At 50.0% G+C, this 19,005-nt stretch overlaps 1 protein-coding gene across 2 annotated transcripts in view; it reads right to left on the bottom strand.

The window, feature by feature from the left end:
• The window catches only part of ZNRF1 (zinc and ring finger 1), a 92,027-nt gene that overhangs the window by 11,895 nt on the left and 61,127 nt on the right, over positions 1-19,005 (bottom strand). For both annotated transcript variants that reach the window (XM_019497307.2, XM_059713731.1), the window contains exon 2: positions 9,453-9,548. In XM_019497307.2, coding sequence (XP_019352852.2) covers positions 9,453-9,548 — 96 coding nt within the window. The remainder of the gene's footprint in view (positions 1-9,452; positions 9,549-19,005) is intronic.

Raw genomic sequence — 19,005 nt, 5'->3', positions numbered from 1 at the left:
TGGGAGCATGGATTGTTGGATCTAGGAGCCGCCCAGCAATAATTAAAGCATTTTCTATAATTTATCAGGCTGGGAGGAGGGGGACCTGGCATGTGATTTAGGGACACAGTCTCCTCCCCCTGACCTGATTTACAGCACCCAGCTCTAGAGCTGCCTGCCTCATGCTGTCCATCAGTCAGCGCACAAGGGGCCCCCATGTGATGGGGAAGGTGTGGTACCAATGTAGCCCGGGCACTGACAGCTGCCTGGGACAGTGGTCACACCACTCAGCACACCACTGGTAGCAGGGGGGAGGGGCAAGCACGCCCCAGACCTTTCAGACCAGGCCTTCATGGCAGGGGTTAACCAGGGCATGAGCTCTCCCAGATGCTAAGCTGGCAGAGCTGGCAGCAGCACAGCCAATGGGAGCCAGACCAGACACTGATGACACCATTTGCTGTGTCAGATTCCTCCCCCCAAGGCAGCAGGCAGTGCCAGACAGGACAGTGGCAGCTCTGAGCCACAGAAGACCTGGGGCTTGCCACACAGCTGACTCCCTGCATCAGGGCTGCCACACTTCACACACCTACCAGAACCTGTCGGAGCTGCACGCAGGCACCAGGCTCACAGCACCCACTGAAAGCCGCACTTGAGGGGAATAGCTCAGAGCACACCCTGCTGGCTGGCCAATCCCACCATACACATAGCCTCCACCCTGCTTGCAGCCTGTACTGAGAGAAGCTTCCCCATCTCCCTTTATACCAGAGAACGCTACCCCAGCTTCAGAGCTGGGCACAAAGGGGCAGGGTCCATTTCTGCTGCAGAATTTGTCATGCCAACAGGTCTGCTCTCACCCTAGCACCAGCCTGCTTTGTGGTACTCTGGCCCCTCTCCCCTGCCAGACTACCCAGACCCTCCTAGGTAGGGCTAGCTATTGTGCATCACCTTTACTTTTAGCCCCCACCTTTCCTTTCCTCTCACACAGGTTCCAACCCAGGACACACTGTCCAACTCCTCTCCTCGAGCCTCTTGTCTGCTAGCAATGCCAAGACCAATGCACAGGGGCAGCCATAGGACAGCAGGGAAATGCATGGCACCATCAGCAAAGCCATGACAAATCCCCTGGCCAGTATCACTGCAGAGGTCAATGCTGTTGCCGAGTCAGGCACTGGTGCACTAACATGATGGAACCTACCCACCTTCTTGCTCGCAGTCGCATTGGCCAGTGGCCTACAGCCTCCTTTTTTCGGTGACAGTCTATCTGTCCTAATGTAGACCGTCTTCTCTGTATCCCTCTCTGGTTTTGTCCTGCCTTACCCCAATGCCAGGTCACCCTGACCTCTGCCTGCACCCAGGCCTCCCCTTCCTACACACCCAGTTTTGCCCAGACTCAGTGATTAGTCACTTAGCTTGACACTTACTTCACCTCTGTTCTGCTGGAGTTCCTGGTCACTGCTGCTCATGAGACAACTTCCACCTCGATCTCGTACGTGCCATCCTCCTGGCTTCCCACTATGCCTGGGCAAATACCTTACCTGAATCCAGTCTTCTTCTATGATGCTCTTCTGGGCTGCTGACAATGGCCAACAGGTGTAGAGTTGCGACTGTCCCATCCCCACACCTCTTCTTTAATCCCCCATCCCTGCTTCTCTGTCATCCCAATCACAATTTACAAGGCAAAGCAATCCCTGCCCCCAAAAGTAACCAGTGGATATCAAGCCCTTTCCAGTTTCATCCATCAGACTGAGCATCTAACACAGGGCCTTAACAAAAGAGCCCTGTCCTGGAAGGTGGGGCGTGACTCAAAGCAGAGGGACCCAAGCCTACTTAGGGAGTCCCAGGAGATGGCCCAAGCCTTCCAAGGAGGAGAGCACTGGCCTACATCAAGCTGTTAGTGATCTGGATTGTCAAACAAAGCACTACGGGATAAGTGCACACTGACACAAATTTAAAACCATATGAGGAAGTTTCTATGACACTTGTGCAGAGTCCTGGAAGTTCCAGCGGGGCCTCTGTGCCAACACCTAGGTACTCCTGGTTTGAACACAGCATTTATAAATCCCAAGCTTATTTCCTCCATTTAAGTGCAAAGCCTTTTGATCTAAGTCACAGACAGGGTCTGAGCAGGTCAACAGCACCCAAGGGAGCAGTGCAAGATGAAGCAAGAGACAGACCAGTACCAAGGAGGGGAGGATGCTGCATAGCAGGGCAGCAAGGAACTACTATTAAGTCTTTTTCCTGCATTCAGAGCTCCCTCATCCTCCATGCTCCCAGTCTGCCACTAGATCACTGGGGCAGTTATGGTTTGTTTCTACAGCAATTTTGCAGGGCTCTATCCATGGAAAGACAGCCTATATAGGAAGGGTGGTGGGAGGGACAGGGATGTCTAATAGAAAGGTGGACTGGTTGAAGATGTAAAATATAGATCCTATAGTAGATGAGAAAGTTAATGTATAGACTGGCTCTATAATGACAATGGCTCTTCCAAGCAACTGTTGCTATTGAAGATTATTCCTTGAACTGGAAAGCCTTAGCTTTCCAACATCATTATAAGGAAATGCAACCACTTCTGGGGACACTCAGACATTAGAGAGCAATACAAGGCAGCTTGTAGGCAAGCAGAAAAGACTGCTGTATTTCACACAACCTGCAGTAGGGCTTCAGGCTGGGCAAACAGAACTACTCAAGCTGAAACTCAGAGTAACATGACTGAACTTCCTCATCACCCCCAGATCAGCCTGGACTCCTGGAGAACTGAGCCCTGCCCCCTTTTCTGCTTGAATCCCCAACCCCACTCCAGCAGAGATCTAGCCCAGTTGATGGCAGGCCCAACTCTTGCAAGATCCTGAGAAACTTCAGCCCAGGGCAGCAGGCCTCTTATTTTTTCTGGACTGTCAATCACTTTGGCAACAGTAAGGAAGCTGCTACCCCACCTCAACAGTGTCACTAGGAAGCTCCCCTTGAGGAAGTTAGTTCAGACAATTTTACTACAAACTGGCAGGAACCATTAGCAACACAGTAGCAGAGGACAACTGTCTGAGGATCCCTGGCCCAATTAAAGATACAAGCCTTTCAAAGGGCCAGATCTGCTTCCCCCATAGGCTGTTCCAAAGCAACAGACATGCCCTTCTCTTTCAAAAGGAGCTCATTCCATACTACTCTTTCCACTTGAAGGGTTTCCACATTAGATACTTGTCCTAAATGCCACACAGTCACTACAAGTGATCCAACCCTAAAGGTAGAGGTAAAAGGGGCATTAGTATAGACAGGGCTATGCATCACAGCAGATGTTTAGGGTCCACGTTGGTTAATGCTGCTCAAAGCAAGTATATACCACACTATAGGCAAAGTGCCTTTTAACTCCCTAGTGTGGGATAAGCAGTGAAGAGTCTGGGATAGGCATGTCCAGGAACAAAAGTGTGTATGTAAAACCAGAGGTTTACATTGGGAGTTTATCATGGAGATTCTCCAGCCAATTGCTTTGCTCTCAGCTGGTAACCATATTATAGATGAAAACCTGCCCACGTTTGGTGCTGGCCCAGTTTGTTATGGGATATGTCAGGGCTAGAATTGCTGTCCTGATGCCTCAGTCCAAAGGATTCAGCCCCAATAGGAAAAGAGCTGCACGCGATAGAAATAGATCTGACCTATAGCTATATTGGTAGACTCCTACCCACACTGGAAGAACTGGGAGGTGACCTTGTCTGATTCCAGGGGACATTATAGGACTGTCTCTCAGTTTTCAGAAAGGGGGAGACCTGGGTGTAACCATGTGATATATTTGTACTGCTGCCTCACTTGACTCTTTCTATGAATACTTGCCAGCACTGCAACACAAGGCAGCCAACCATAACCAAGGCCCTAGACACCAGCACAGCTAGCTACCCTACCAGAGCATCCAGCAAAGAAGTCTCTACTCATGCTCAACTGCTTCCTTGCTTGAATATCATCTGGTACCTCCCCCACATGAGGCGGGGGGGGGGGAGGGGCAGCAAAGGAAGGTCACTGGCTCCTCTGCCTAATTTCACTCACAGGGCAGAAATCATACAGATTCAGGGCCCTCATAGAAGGGTGTCCCTATTAGCCAGTGTAGGGATGCTGTGTGAAAAGACGACATCCCTGGCTGGATGACTGGGGGAGGACAGAAGATGCAGGCTCAACAGAAAGTACTATAGTACTTGAGGAGTAGAGTGAGGCTTAGAGATAGCAGTGTAGCCAGCCCCTGGCCTGGGAGGGGTGGAGCACTGGGGTCTTAGGCACTGTCATGAATGCTTAAGATGGCACTTTCTGGTTACCAGTGACCAAAGAGCCACTAATCTCCAAGTACTGAAATGAATCTCCAGGACCACAGAGAAAACAGGACAACCATACCAGAAAAAACAAGAGACTTGCCTCAGTGGTTAAGGCTCTAGCCAAGGACACAGGAGATGCAGGTTCAATTCCCTGCTCATTCACCAACTCACTGTTTGACCTTGGGCAAATCAGTCTTGCTGGACCTGAGCTCTCCAGCTGTACAATAAGGATAAGAGTACTGCTTTAGATGAGAGGACAAATGCCTGGCAAGATGAGAAGACTGGAGTCCAGTGTGGAACATGGGTTTTGGCTAGTTCATGGTTTGGAATGGACTGTGCAGCTGACTTGCAGCAGCACTTCTGGACCTGGTTTCAGCCTGAAACAAGCTTTGTGGAGAGGGTCCAAGATCAGCATAGGTATTTCTGCACTGCTAAAGATACATTGGGAAACAGGGATGTGGAAAAATGCATGTTCAAGAGGAGATTACAAAACCTCATTTGCATGTGGTTAAAACCCACTAGAGGACAGCTCCACAAGTCAGAAACATCTGCACAGGAGAAACCTAAAGCACTCAAGATGTTCAGTTACTTAGTGAACAGATACAGGCAGGCTCCCAAGCACTGCACTGGGTCCTGATCAGACAGGCATGGTCCAAATGTCAAAGTCTGGGGAAGCATTCAGGGTGCAAGGCAAGAGAATGCCCCTCCAGGCTGCTCTCCTCAGGGAGCTAGTACCTGTACCTGGAGCAGTGCCCTCAGAATGGGGAATGTATCACTATCTCCTCCTGCATGCAGGCCACAGGTGCCAGAGTTGTGACCTGAATAGTGGTGGTGGGGGGGGGAGAAGGGGGGTTGGACCAAGCCTCAGGAGAGCTGAGAAGGTGAGCATCCAGGACACAGCACACAAGAGGTGCTGTGTCCAAAATGGAAATAAGCCGAGGCAGTTCTATAGAACAGACAGGCTTGAATGAAAGGAACTGAAGGGATGCAGATCCAGGAATAAATGCTGGCATGGTGCCAAGAATGAAACAAATTAAGCAGGGAGGCAGAGAAGGGGGCTGGGGTTGTTTCTTATTGCCTGGCAGCAAAGGCAAAACAGGCTGATGATCTGGAAAGGGGGAGACAGGGAAGACAGTGGTGCAGGGGAGTGCAACACAGTACAGTATTCAAGGCACCTGCAGGAGGGGTTTAAGGAAATGGGGCCAACACCTAGCATGGGATTTTAGCAACAAGGACATGCCATGACAACAGACCAATGGTTTCCCTGGTGGTGTTTAGGCCATCAGGCTCCCTTCCACTCCTAAGAAAGAAAAGCAGCCTGTAGCACATGCCCAGCTTGTGCCATGCAAGCCTGCCACCTGGTTGGATGATGCCTCTGCCAAATGGTCATGCCCAGGCAGTAGTGCCAGCCTGCTGGAGGGAGCAAAGAGTTTGGGGAGCTGCAGACAACAGGAACAGAGCAAGCCTACTAGCAAGTGATTACTCTGCAGAGCAGCCAGAGGCCTGGTGGCTACTTCAGCACCTTGCTAGTTGCAACTAGTTGCAAATGCCGTGCAAGCACTAAAGCCAACTAGGAGAGCAGTGATGGTGAAACTAACTGCGGCTCTGGCTCTAGTCACATGCGTGGTATCCCAGCCACCAGGGGAGAACTGGGTATGTGCCTGTTCTACGGGGAACCCCACGCCTTGCTCTTCCACCCTTAGCAGAGCTCCTTCTGGTAAACTCCACCAGCCATTACTTAGTTCAGCACATACATCAGTGCCCAGGCTTGGAACACTCTTGGACATTCTCTGGTGCATATCACTGAGAGGAGATTAAAGAGATCCTCAATAGAGACTAAGTGCGCTGTGGTGTCCCTCCTCTTCCCAGCAGCAGAAGTCCTCAGCCAAACAGCAGCACTGGTCAACCTCCCTAGGGGGCAATCACTTGCCCTTGCTTAGGCCACACTTGCCAGACAGCCCTGGGCTCTGCTGGAAACAACGTCTTTGTTCTTTAACAAAGAGCCGCCCCAGCCCAATCATCCCAGAACTCCATCACTACAACACCATGATGGGAGACAGAAGCCCCTGGCCCCTTCCCTTGCTCCTTACCTGGCCAGGCAGTGATGGCAGAGCCTGCAGGTACAGTGGATACAGAGTGGGGGCCAAACCTGAGCTTCCTGTCCACCCCAGGAGCAGCATGCCACATGAAATAAGACAGGTGCGGAGGACACAAGGAGCCTGACAGCCAGGGCACTGTATGAGCAGGATAGGTAAGGGGCAGGGGAAATGTCACAGTACTATATCCCTTCCACACTGAAGCACAGGCAATGGCTGGCACTAGGGGTGCACCGATAAGGGATTTTGGGGGCTGGTACCGATAGCTGATTTTTAAGGAGGCATATTGGCTGATATCCAATACAGCTGCGTCCAGCTGGTAAGGCATTGCCCAGCTGGAGCATGGCAGGATGCAGGGGGCGTGGGGAGGGGGAGCAGCTCTCATCACTACACACATGCCAGGAGAGCATATGGCGGGGCAGGGCAGGCTGCAGCTGTGAGCTGGGGGGAGGACACAAGCAGCCTGACAGCCAGGGCATTGTATAAGCAGGATAGGTAAGGGCAAGGGAAATGTCACACGCTCTGTGCCTGCCTCGCACTTGCTTGTGCTGAGCTCCTCCTGGCATGGGGGGGAGGGGAAGGGGAGGGGAGGAGACTGGGCTGTGCTGTGCTGCGCTGCACCCAGGGCCATGGTGATGGTGCTGGGAGGGGACTGTAGGGGGGCTACAGCAAAATTTGGGGTGGCTGCAGCCCCAGGACCGAGGTAAGACTAACAGGCCTATAGTTTCCTGGGTCCTCTTTCCTCCCGTTTTTGAAAATGGGAACCACATTGGCCTTTTTCCAGTTGTCAGGCACCTCACCAGAGCACCATGAGTGCTCGTAAAGCTGTGCCGGGGTCCTGCAATGACCTCTGCCAGTTCCCTAGGCACTCTGGGGTGGAGGTCATCAGGACCTGCTGATTTGAACACATTTAGTCCCTCCAGAACTTCCCTGACTAGGTCCTCACTGACCTTAGGCCTGGGTGCACCTTCCCTGGGTCCATCCAGAATCTCAGTGGGGGGGATGTCCCTGTCCCTGCTCATAAAAATGGAAGCAAAGAATCTGTTAAAGAGATTAGCTTTGTCATCTGGTGCTACCACCAGATTACCAAGCATGTCCTGCATAGGCCCCACATTACTTGGCACCTGCTTTTTACCCACTATGTATTTAAAAAAGGACTTCTTGTTATCTTTGATCCGGGTTGCTAGTCCAAGTTCCATCTCTGCCTTAGCCTTCCTAATAGTTCCCCTATAATCCCAAGCCAAGGAGGCATAATCCTCCTTGGTGATGGCCCCTCCCTCCTTTTGAAGGTGTACACCTCCTTTTGAGGTGTTTGTGGATGCTTTTGGTGAGCATGAGGCATGCTTTTGAGCACTCTTGCCCCCTTTGATCCGCGTGGGGATTGTCACGCTTCGGGCTTGGAGGATTGTCTCCTTAAGGAACAACCACTTTTCTTGGACTCCCAACTCCTCTCCCCTCTGAGACCTCAGTGCCTCCCCTACTAGTCTCCTTACCTCATTGAAATCTGCCCTCCTGAAGTCCAGGGCTGCTGCCTTGCTACAGGTCTTTGACACCCTGCACTGGACGGTAAACTCCAGTAGGCGATGGTCGCTATTGCCCAGGTGGTCGAGCACCTGCAGCCCCCTCACCAGGTCATCGCCTGTGGCCAGGACCAGGTCCAACAAGGCATTTCCCCTGGTGGGACTGTGCACCTCCTGGGTTAGGTGGAGGTCCTGTAACTCGGTTAAGAACCTACGTGAGTGGCTGACTGCTCTTCCCAGCAGATGTCTGGGTAGTTTAGGTCACCCATGATGACCACGTCCTTTGACTTAACTTGTGCATGGGATGAGATCAGACAGACAAGTCCCAGAGGCAGCACAGACCAGGCTGCTGGTGAGCACATGCCAAACAGATTGCCATTTGTTACCTGGCACAAACCACTCTGCTGAGCATGCTGGCTTGGGGACCGATGAGACAGGCCCTTCTCCACTGCAGACAGCTAGAGACCAATCTCAGTGACATGCTCTGTGCTGAAGCTGGAGCTGTCACTGAGGCATGAAATGTGGGTCAGTGGCAGCAGTTCCAGCTTCAGTAGAGGGCAGGAGCTGGAGATATCACTGCTGCATGTACCAGTCTGGAGCTGGAGCTCTTGTCATTGTCACCAGAGCCACCCTGTGCCCTGAGCTGAATCCAGCCAACAGAGTCTAGATCTGGCTTTGGGCAGAAGGCAAATCTGAGACCACTGGCCTTAACAGTCAAATTAGGAATCGCCAACAGGTAACACCACCAGCAGCGTTAAATCCCCCATGACCCAAGAAGCCCAGAAGGCCTTACGACAGCCCCTACCCCACACCCTCAGCCAGCCTACCTCATGGGAAAGGGGGTGGGGAGTCTGCCAGCTGATCCCCAATGCATTCACAACTAGCTTTCCCAGCATTTGGTGGAAGTGGTGAACAGCAGAGCAGGTCTACATGGGAGCTCAATGAGGACACAGATCCAAACCCACACGGTAATAACATGAAAAAGCCTGACCTAACAGGACTGGAAGTTGCTCAGCCATCCATACTAGAGAGTCCCCATGCTGAAAGCAAGGCGTAAGTGAGCCATATCCATGGGTAAGAGGGCCAGGCTAGAGCTCCAGAGATAAGGTGGCAAGGCAGGGGACAGATCCATTACCCAGAGGCTGTCTGGATAAAAGGGGCTGGGGGAAGGTACTGAGCTAGGACCCTGCAGGCCTAATGCAATGACAAGGGCCCACCAGAAACGCACGCTGCACTTTCCTAGGAAAGCTTTGTTCTCAACCCATTCCCTCATGTGGGTTCAAGTCAGCAAAGTGCACATGCACTTGAGTGCTTCCAAAGGAAAATAATAAGTGGGGGGAGTCTGACCAGCTTCTGCCAAGTAAGCAGTACTGCAGTTGAAGCCAGCAGGACTCTGGGAGAGACAGCAAGGACCCTTTCTCAGTAACCTTCTCCGAGTCGTTTAGGAACATCCTGATGCGAGATGATGACAGAACTTGGATGCAACTCACCCTCCATGCAGCATCAGCCCTCCCAATCATAAGCCATTTGATCTGGAAACAGATGCATGGAAGCAGAGCTCTTACCATTGTAGGAGAGGCGGGGTTTGCTCAGACACATGATAAAGTGCATTTCCATCTCGTCGGAAGCTACAGATTTGGAGCAAATTGGGCACTTGAAACCTAGAAAGAAGCAGAGGTAGCCACAATTAGAGGTTCTACAAAGCAACATCCATCTATAAAAGCTAGAGCAAAGGCTTGCTGCTGTTGTCAAAAAAACAAAACAAAACAAAATAAAATCACCGCAGGACCTGCTGTGGGATAAAACAGCCTGCTCTAAGCTGAGGGATCCAGTACTGCTCAAGTGCTAGCAGAGGCTTTCCATGAAATACAGATGGATGAGGGGAAAAATCCCACCATAATCCTTCCTTTGCTCAGCAGTTATAACTCTGCTGATCACCCAGGTGAGTAGATGGACACCTCCTTTACCAACCAGGCAGGATATAGCTCACTTCCCATGTGCATGACTATGCACAGGCCATAAAACATCTGTTAGCTGCCAGTAAAGGCAAATGCAAAATCCATTCTAGGCGTACAGAAGCTCTCCCCTTGCCAGTGTTAGTGACTGCAGGACAAGGGCAGAGACCTGACATGAGACCCCAGGCTGCTTCTGCCAGAGGGCTGGGGAAGCATGGAAGCCTTCACAATGCTGGGGACTTTTTGTGTCCCTAATCAGGAGCTGTCCAGCACTTTATCTAGTCTTAATTCACGTATCTTAAGCAACATCCATCCCACAAGGCCCCTTAGACCTGATCAGAAGGACTCCCCTGTGACCAGACTGGATTTGCCCTCCCAGCTTTGCCCCACTTATACTAGCCTTGTTGCTGTTGCCTTCACTGGAGTTCCACTCCCTTCTGGTACTTGCAGCTTTTAGATTGCATCATCTTTTTGGTCTGTACCTGAGATCATATTGGGGCCATCCCACGCTAGGCAAGGAGGCAATCCATACCCAAGGAACATATGAACTAAAAGTAGACAGCCCACTCCAAACAGAAACCAAAGCCAGAGGAGACACAGTAACACCAGTGTATCATGGCAGCAGGGCTCTTCCTTTTTTCAATTCAATGGATAGTGTAAGGTGGCTTCAGGAGCAGAGGTGAACAAGGGGAGCACAGAGAAGAGGTCAGAACATTTCCCAGGTCTTTGGGGCAGTAGAGAATGCAGTACACAAGACAAAGGGAGGACCAAAACTAGCAAAGTGGTCAGGCTTGGGGGGTGGGGGAGGGTTCAAGATGCAAACAGGGACAAAGCTGGCCAAGTGTGCTCACATACAGGCCAATGCTAGAGGGCCACGAAAGGGCATATTCGTCCCAGAACTGGCTGTGCCACCTCTACATCAAGAAATGTGCATCCATTTAGTTCCGCTTTTTCATGAACTATTTGCATTTAGAAATCTCTGCAGCTAGCAACCACTGAAACCAGATCATCAGCCCTCTGCAAGAGGCCCCAGTGGCCATGGAGCTTTGGTTGATTCCTTTCCTGTCTACAGCCATGTATGGAGACAGCACCAGCTTTGCTAAACCAGTTACTAAACCACTTCAGTCAAAGGTAGCAGGTATTTTTATGCTGAGACAGCCCAAGTTCTCTCAGTCTCTCCTTATATGTCAGTCCCTCCACTCCAAGCTGTCCTGTCCTCTCCCCAGCCCTGCCTCCCTCTAATGTTTGTTACCAAGGTACCCCAACACCGTAGGGCAACTGCACTAGAACTACAATCAGAAAGCATACCTATGCATGCACACACTTGGGCACACACACCCCACCTAGCCTGGCCCAGCCCATTAACTCTCAGTCTCCCTCTGACCAATCTAAAGAGGGCAGGAAATAACCAACTGCTACTCTAAGAACAAGGGACAGCATATCAGAAGAAACCCCTGATAGGTGGCAACAACAGCATATCAGAAGAAACCCCTGATAGGTGGCAACAAGAAGCAAAGGGATGAGAGATTGATCTGCAAAACCATTTCCTGGGGACCCCACAGAAGGAAGGCCTCTCTTACACCAACTCTCTCATCCCATTGCCAGGCATCTGCAGTCAGGCAGAAGTCTGAAGGGATGGCTCTAGGGCAGGGGTGGGCAAAATGGCAGATCCAGCAGCCAGTGGACTCCATTTCCCAGCAGCCCCTGCCTACATGGCAGGGGCCAGTTTCCATGGAGATCCCTGCTACATCTATGCTGTGATAGTGTAAGGCTGGGGTTGCCATGGGGACTGGCCCCAGCTGTGCTGGGCAGGTGCACAGCAGGGCAGGGCAGGGCAGGGGACTGCACCAGAGCCTCTGGGATCTTGCAACGGGGGCAGCTTGGTCCAGGACCAGGGCAGAGCCGTGATCTGCTGCCTGCATGCTCTGGGCAGGGGCGCGGAGGCAGTGAACCGAGGCTCTGCCCTGGCTTCTTGCAGTGGTGACAGCCTGGTCCTGAGCCAGGGCAGAGCCGCAATCTGCTGCTTGCGCACCTGTGCCTGGAGCATGTAGGCAGTAGATCACAGCTCTGCCCTGGCCCCAGACCAAGCTGCCCTTCGCAACATCCCAGCGGCTCTGGAGCAGCCCCTGCCCTGCTGCATGCCCTGCCAGTGTGGCTGGGGCCGGTCTCCATAGCAAGTCCAGCCATGCACTATCACAGCACAGGTGCAACTGGGGTCTCCATGGAGAGTGGCCCTAGCCATGCAGGCAGGGCCTGCTGGGAAATGGAGTCCACTGCAGGCCCACAGGCCAGATTTTGCCCATCCCTGCTCTAGGGGATGATACTATGCCAGTCTTTCACAACTAAGAATACGGACACAAAAAAAATAGAAAGAAAAAGAAAACAATAGCAAGGTAAAAGCAGTGGAGACTTAGCACATACACTATCTCTTTTGCACATCTGCTTCTGCCTCACAGAAAGCGGAAGCTAAACTAAGACAGTTTGGCCCTGACAGAAAAAAGTTCTGACAATATAGCTTCCACTTACTATCAGATAGGAGGAGACACAAACATTACTATGTAATAAGTCCTGCCTTCCTATAACTTGCTCTAATTGGTTTATCTGCCCATGCTCTAAATCACCCATTCCAATGCATCTGAAGTCAGAGCTGAGGGAAGGAGGGAGGCACTTTATTGGGCTGATTAGTAGCTAAGGGGTCTCCATCTGATTCTTGCAGGATGGGCATGCCAGTCAGATGAACGACTCACCACAAGGACATCCTCTCTCCCCTCAACTAAGGGCTGTCAACAAATGAGGCATGTGGAACATCCACTCCTTTATCACTCATACAGCCGACTCCTGGATTTCAACAGAATCTGCCTGGAGAGGATATAGAGAGAGGTTCAGTCTCTGGACTCTGCAGCATTCCAGGTTGCACTATAATAAAGATTTGGATTCACTCCCAAAAACTGAATCATGGGAGAAAGAGGACAGAACCAAACAGATGACAGGAAACACACGCACTCCAGCCTGCTCCAACAGCCTGTCTGCACTTAGGGCTGTTCCAGGTCAGTCCACACCTGGGCATGCTTTTACAAGACGGTCTCTTTCATTCATTCAGCATCAGCCATTTTTCACAGTAGACAAGTGCCACAGCATAGGGGCCAGCTACGCAATACCTGAACTACAGCTGGAGTCAATGCTAGAGGACTTTTAGCCTCCTCTTCCTTTTTTCAGGTCAGAAAGGTCAGATTCCACCTCTTTGCCTTCACTCTGCCAAAACCACAACCCAGCTGGAAAGAACAGTGGCAGGAGGCAAGATTAGCCTCTGCAATGAGCTGGTGGGACTGTTATTCAGGTATGCAGGGCAAGCAATGAAGTATAAGGACCCACAAGGGTTGAGAAGGCACACTGATGCAGGTGGTATCACACCAAAGAAACCTGCATTGAGAGTGTGCTATTGTCAGGCCAGGAGACTATGTCTCTCATTTTGCCCTTGTTCAGTCCCTGCACTGCTGAGCCCATTAGCAACCATCCTCCTTTTTCCACAGTGAATTTCTAGAAGGCAGCATGCCAAATCTCGCCTAGTCCAGTTGCACAGTCAGTTATTGGTTCCCAGCATTAGGCTTAACAGAGCAGAGCACTATCTGATGCAGCCAGTACTCACAAGCTACCGACACAGATCTGTATGAGAATATTAGTGCATGTCTAGAAATTCCCTGTGTGCAAAGAAAGAGCAGGTAATTTAAGGACCTGTCTTCTAAAGCAGATCAGGTCTGACTGCAGTGCTGCTTATGAGCTTTCTTCTTATACATGCATAGCCTGCAGAGGAAAGAGAAAGGAAAGGAATGTACAGTATACAGATTGTCTAGAGAAAAGTCAGATTTTTGTTTGCTACCAGATTAATTTAGCTAGGTCATTTGTGTTCTTGAAAGATCTCCATATGAATATACCTAGTGGTTTAAATCAGAGTAATTTCAGACCCTTAACATGAAAACAGCTAGAGTAATGATTACATCGCTTGTCCACCACCAAAAGGCAGCTTCTATGAAATGAAACGTAGCAGCTACCTAAATGCCCACAACAGCCTTGTGGACTGTGCGGGCCCAAGGACCGAGCCCTGGAGAACTCCACTGCCCACTTCTCTCCAGGTCAAAAAAGACCATCCACCGCTACCCACTGAAGGGTCGTATTCAGAGGGTAGTGGTGGATGGGTCTTTTTCGACCTGGAGGGAAGTGGGCAGTGGACTCCCCCAGGGCTCAGTCTTTGGGCCCGCACTGTTCAATTTCTTTATTAGTGACTTGGCCGACGGGGTAAAAAGCAGCCTGTTTAAATTTGTTGATGATACCAAGATTTGGGGTGAGGTGGGCACGCTAGTAGGGAAGGACAGATTACAGCAGGACCTGGACAGGTTACAGGGGTGGGCTAACGAAAATAGAATGGGTTTCAATACTGACAAGTGCAGGGTGCTGCACTTAGGCAGTAGGAACCAGCAGCACACTTATAAGCTGGGAAACTCCCTTCTAGAGAGCACGATGGCAGAAAGAGATCTTGGACTCATTACTGACTCCAAGATGAACATGGGCTGACAATGCAAGGTCAGTCAGTAGGGCTAACTGTACCTTGTTGTGCATCCACAGATGCGTCTCAAGTAGGGCCAAGGAGGTGATCCTCCCCATCTATGCGACACTGGTCAGGCCACAGCTAGGAGTACTGTGTTCAGTTCTGGGCACCGCACTTCAGGAGGGATGTGGACAGCATTGAGAGGGTCCAGAGGAGGGCCACCCGCACGCTCCGGGGACAGCAGGGCAGACCCTATGAAGAGAGGCTATGGGACCTTAACCTGTTCAGCCTTTGCAAGAGAAGGCTGAGGGGGGACCTGGTGGCTATCTATAAACTCACCAGGGGGGACTAGCAGGGTTTGGGAGAGACCTTGTTCCCCCGAGCACCCCCCAGGGTAACAAGGAATAACAGCCACGAATTGTTAAGAGAGTAGGTTCAGACTGGACATCCGAAGGCACTACTTCACAGTCAGGGCAGCTAGGATCTGGAACCAACTTCCAAGGGAAGTGATGATGGCTCCTACCCTGGGGGTCTTTAAGAGGAGGCTTGATGTTTACCTGGCTGGGGTCATTTGAGCCCGGTTTTCTCTCCTGCCCAGGGCAGGGGGTTGGACTTGATGACCTACAAGGTCACTTCTGACCCTACTTCTATGAATCTATGACTGCTCAAGACAAAAATCTAAGAAGTGACTTGAACCTGAGTTAAAAATCTCCAGCTGAAATCAGAGTAGTTCTAGGAGGCAGAATATACTCACCCACACTGACATTAGGCCCAGAAATCAGAGTCAAGAACTTACGCTTAGGAATGGTGGTGTGGAGATTTTGGTGGACCATAAAATAGGCCAGGGCCTGTGCTCCAAGTCTTGTATACAAACTAGCACATGCAGTATCACACTGCTGAAACAGCACAGGGGACCTGAATCCACCAAGAACGAGAAGGGAGACCTGATCCACCAACATCACTCCTTGCAGCAGCACAGGTTTTCCACTGTGGACTTGCGACAAGTGCCCTATTATGAAAATGCAATAACTGCTAGTGAAGCCTTGTATGAGATTGTAGTTTTTTTTATTATTTTAATCTACCCTTACCAGGCAAAAGGTCATAGAAAAGAAGAGTCCAAGCAGACAGCCACATGGGTTGAAAGAGAAATTGGAGATAGTCATCAGTACTGACAATAACTGAGTGAACAAATGTAGTCCTTCAGCACTGTAATTAATCAGGCCTCATACAACAGACACAGGGAAAAAAATTGTAGATAATGAAATGGAGGTTAAACAGACTCATCCAGAACCAGGAAAAATTAGTGCCAGAGGCAGATTGAAATGGAGAAAGGCCCTACTTTTAGCCCTCTGCTTGGTGAATCAAAGCCAGCCACACAGCAGAGCCAGTCTATCAGCAAAGTTGTGAAAGCCACAGTGAACATAATAGGGAACCTTTACTTATGAGGGCAGCAGGGTAGGGGAGCAGTGATTGCTGGGAGTTATACTTCAGGATTCAATACCTACAGGTAAAGCCTTGTCCACACAGGGGAATCATACTGGAACAAGCTAAAGTTTCTACAATTCCAAGGTGGGATTTAAATGCATTTAATGATGCTGTTCTAACCCCAACCTCCCCCTGGACACCAATTCTAGTACAGTGGCTTTTTCTATTCGGCTAAGTCATCTGGGAAGGGCTTAATAAAACCAAAAAACAGCTTGTGTGGGAATAATATCCCCACCCCTGTGGTACTTACGCCTGTACGACTGCCAAGGACTTGCATTTGGCATGGCCTAAGCAAAACTTTTCTCCAAAAAGGCTTTCCATAAGACACTCTCCTGCTGGTGTATAATGCTCCCCTCTATACAAGATAGGAAAAGATCAAAAGCTACTGCTACTAAAACAGGCAGCAAAAGTGGTGTGAAGGGAAAACTTGCATCATTTATAAAAATCACAAAAAACACCATTTTAAAAGAATGCAGAACAAGGGTTTGGGATGGGCTGGGCACAGACAATGCCAAGTTGCTGTGATGTAGCACTTCTCAGTAGATCTCAAAGCATGTTAAGAAGCTGTCTTCATTACCTCCTTTTTACAAATGAGGAGACAGACACAGGGAGGTGATTGCTCCAGGGTCAACCAACAAGTCAGACAGTGCCAGCAACAAAACTTAGGTCTCAGGAGCACTGCAGCAAAGGCAGCACTCCCGTCTCAGGAATTCTGGAATACTTGAAGAATGAAGCATTGGCTTCTGCTGCAAAGGTAAGCCTTGATGGCAAATGTCACTCCTCTGCAGAAGAGTTGCAGTGCTGCTGGGAAGGGAGGTAGAGATGGGCTACAGACATTTAACCTCCTTTGCAAGCATGCACTGTGCTTGATGCAAGACTTTAAATGTCAAGGGAGCTAGGGAACACTGATGAGCTCCCAAAGCCAACTATTGCAAGAACTTCCCCAGATAGAGGGCACAGAACTACAATGCTCAGTGGACTTTAGAGGCCTCTGGATTCCTCTGAGTGCCAAGGGACTGTCAGTCATGGAGAAAGGCTGTGCTATGATAGACATGGGAGTGATACTGGACAACTAGAAGAGTTCAGTCAACCCCTTTGGGAGTATGTTTGGTTGTCTCTATACCCATGGCATCCATACATGTGCCTCTCATGCCCACCACTATAAAAGAACATCCTTTAAAACAGACTAGTTTTTGCTTACTGCCTTGTGCAAAACAGCGTGGCTTCTAGACGGTGGCAACAGATTGAGTATAGAGGTGCCATTCATTTACACACTGAATACCAAGCCATGCTGGCTGACTTCATGGATAAAATGAAAGCAACAAAAATGCCAATAGAGCCTAGATCCTCTGGGACACATAGTCTATTCCCCCCCAGACCCTGCAGAGCCAGCACAGACAGAGGGAAGGGTGTTAGGGTATTCTGATGCATGCTTTACCATCAGAATTGTAAGCCAAGTTCCAATGGCAGAAAGTCTGCCGCTGGTGATGTAGCAGCCAGAAAAAAATTCAACCCAAGTCTCAGGTTGCAAGCAGGGCTGGCAGGAACTGCCAGTTAGGACAAACAGGATTATTGTCAGCTGGGCAGATATTATCTGGAATTCCCAGAGGAGGGACAGCATCCCCACAACAGCATGGCCTAGCCAGTTCCCTTAACATAGTAGACTATAAACTAAGGGAGTTCTTTGCCATTCATGTGCTGTGGAGACAGATCCACAAGGAGGGACAGGTTGGGATCTGTACAGTTCTAGACTTTAATCCCCTCTCAACAATTTAAAATTCAGGCACACACTCAAGCAAGCCCCAGTATACGAGGGGAATGTCTCTTCCATTCAGTTTGTGAATACAATGCTCCCCTTACCTGAAACCACCATGTAAGCTTTGGGTTTTCAGAGGCATTAACAGGAATCAGCCACTGAGGACTAAAGAGACTGAAAATACTAGTCAAAACAAAGGGCAACTTAGACCATAAGCACGGCCCATTTGTATGGCAACCAGGTCAGTGCTTTTCCAGTTACCCAGCAAACAGGTGAGTGTTCCCTGACCTGAATACTCTCTTTATTGAGCTCCAAAAACAGTTGCTTTCTCAGTCTGGACAGAAAAGCCCCTTAGAATTGGAGACTGCCGCAAAGCAGACGGAATTCCAACTGCACACGCTATGCAGGGCTCGAGCACTCCTAGGAGCTGATGCTCTGTTCTATATAAAAGATTCCGTTACCCTCCATACTCATTTGTACGCACCAGGCTCCACTTTGAAGTCATTGCAGGTATCTGGAATCTCTGTACAGCTGGGAGTCCCATGCAAGAGGTTGTATGGGTCTCCCAAGCAATCAGTAATCTCAATTTTGACTCTATCCGACTACACAGGCCCCTGAAAGGCAGCCCCCAGGGGAGACAGTAGAACTGCACTGGGATGCAGACTGGCCATGGCTCTTTCCCCAAAATAAATGAGAAGCCCCAGGTGTCAGATTAAAAAGCTAGGTCCTCTACATAGCAGCAGGGAGAGGTTAATCAGAGATTGCCCTTAAATTTTGGTACCAAAGGTGACTCTGATGTGACCCACAATTTATCTGGAAGTCAATTACATGGATTTTCAGCAGCTTTGACAGGAGCAAGCAGAGCCAGTACTGAGCATTTTCAAACAGCCTAGCCAAATTGTGCTGCAGTGCCTTGCACTGAGTCAGGCATTTGGTCCATCAGACCAGAGACAGACAGGTCTGATGGACCAAATGATAATCCTAGACCCAACTATTATCAGCACAAGAGATGCCAGAAGTCTGAAAAGGTTTCTTACAAGCAGCCCTAAATGTTCAGCCTTTCAATTTTTTTGTCCCAGGGCCACATCATCTTAAATACTATACCACAACTATGTCTAATGCAAGCAGGTTCCCACTTAGCAAGATTCCTATGGCAAGTACTGGGACTGCTAGACTAGAGATAGTCACACTCCCCAAAATCCAAAAGGAAAAAACAGCTTGGAAAGCTGACCTGGTGGCCTTGGTATATCAGGGTAGAGGAAGAAAGCATAGGCAGCCTAGATATTTACCACATTGTACCCATAATAGATGCCGACTCCATGGGTGCTCTGGGGCTCAAGCACCCACTGAAAAAAAAATCAGCACCCACAGATCTACTT

The sequence above is a fragment of the Alligator mississippiensis genome, chromosome 10 (assembly GCF_030867095.1).
Source record: "Alligator mississippiensis isolate rAllMis1 chromosome 10, rAllMis1, whole genome shotgun sequence".
Taxonomy (NCBI): domain Eukaryota; kingdom Metazoa; phylum Chordata; order Crocodylia; family Alligatoridae; genus Alligator; species Alligator mississippiensis.
This window is presented reverse-complemented; position numbering and strand designations above follow the sequence as displayed.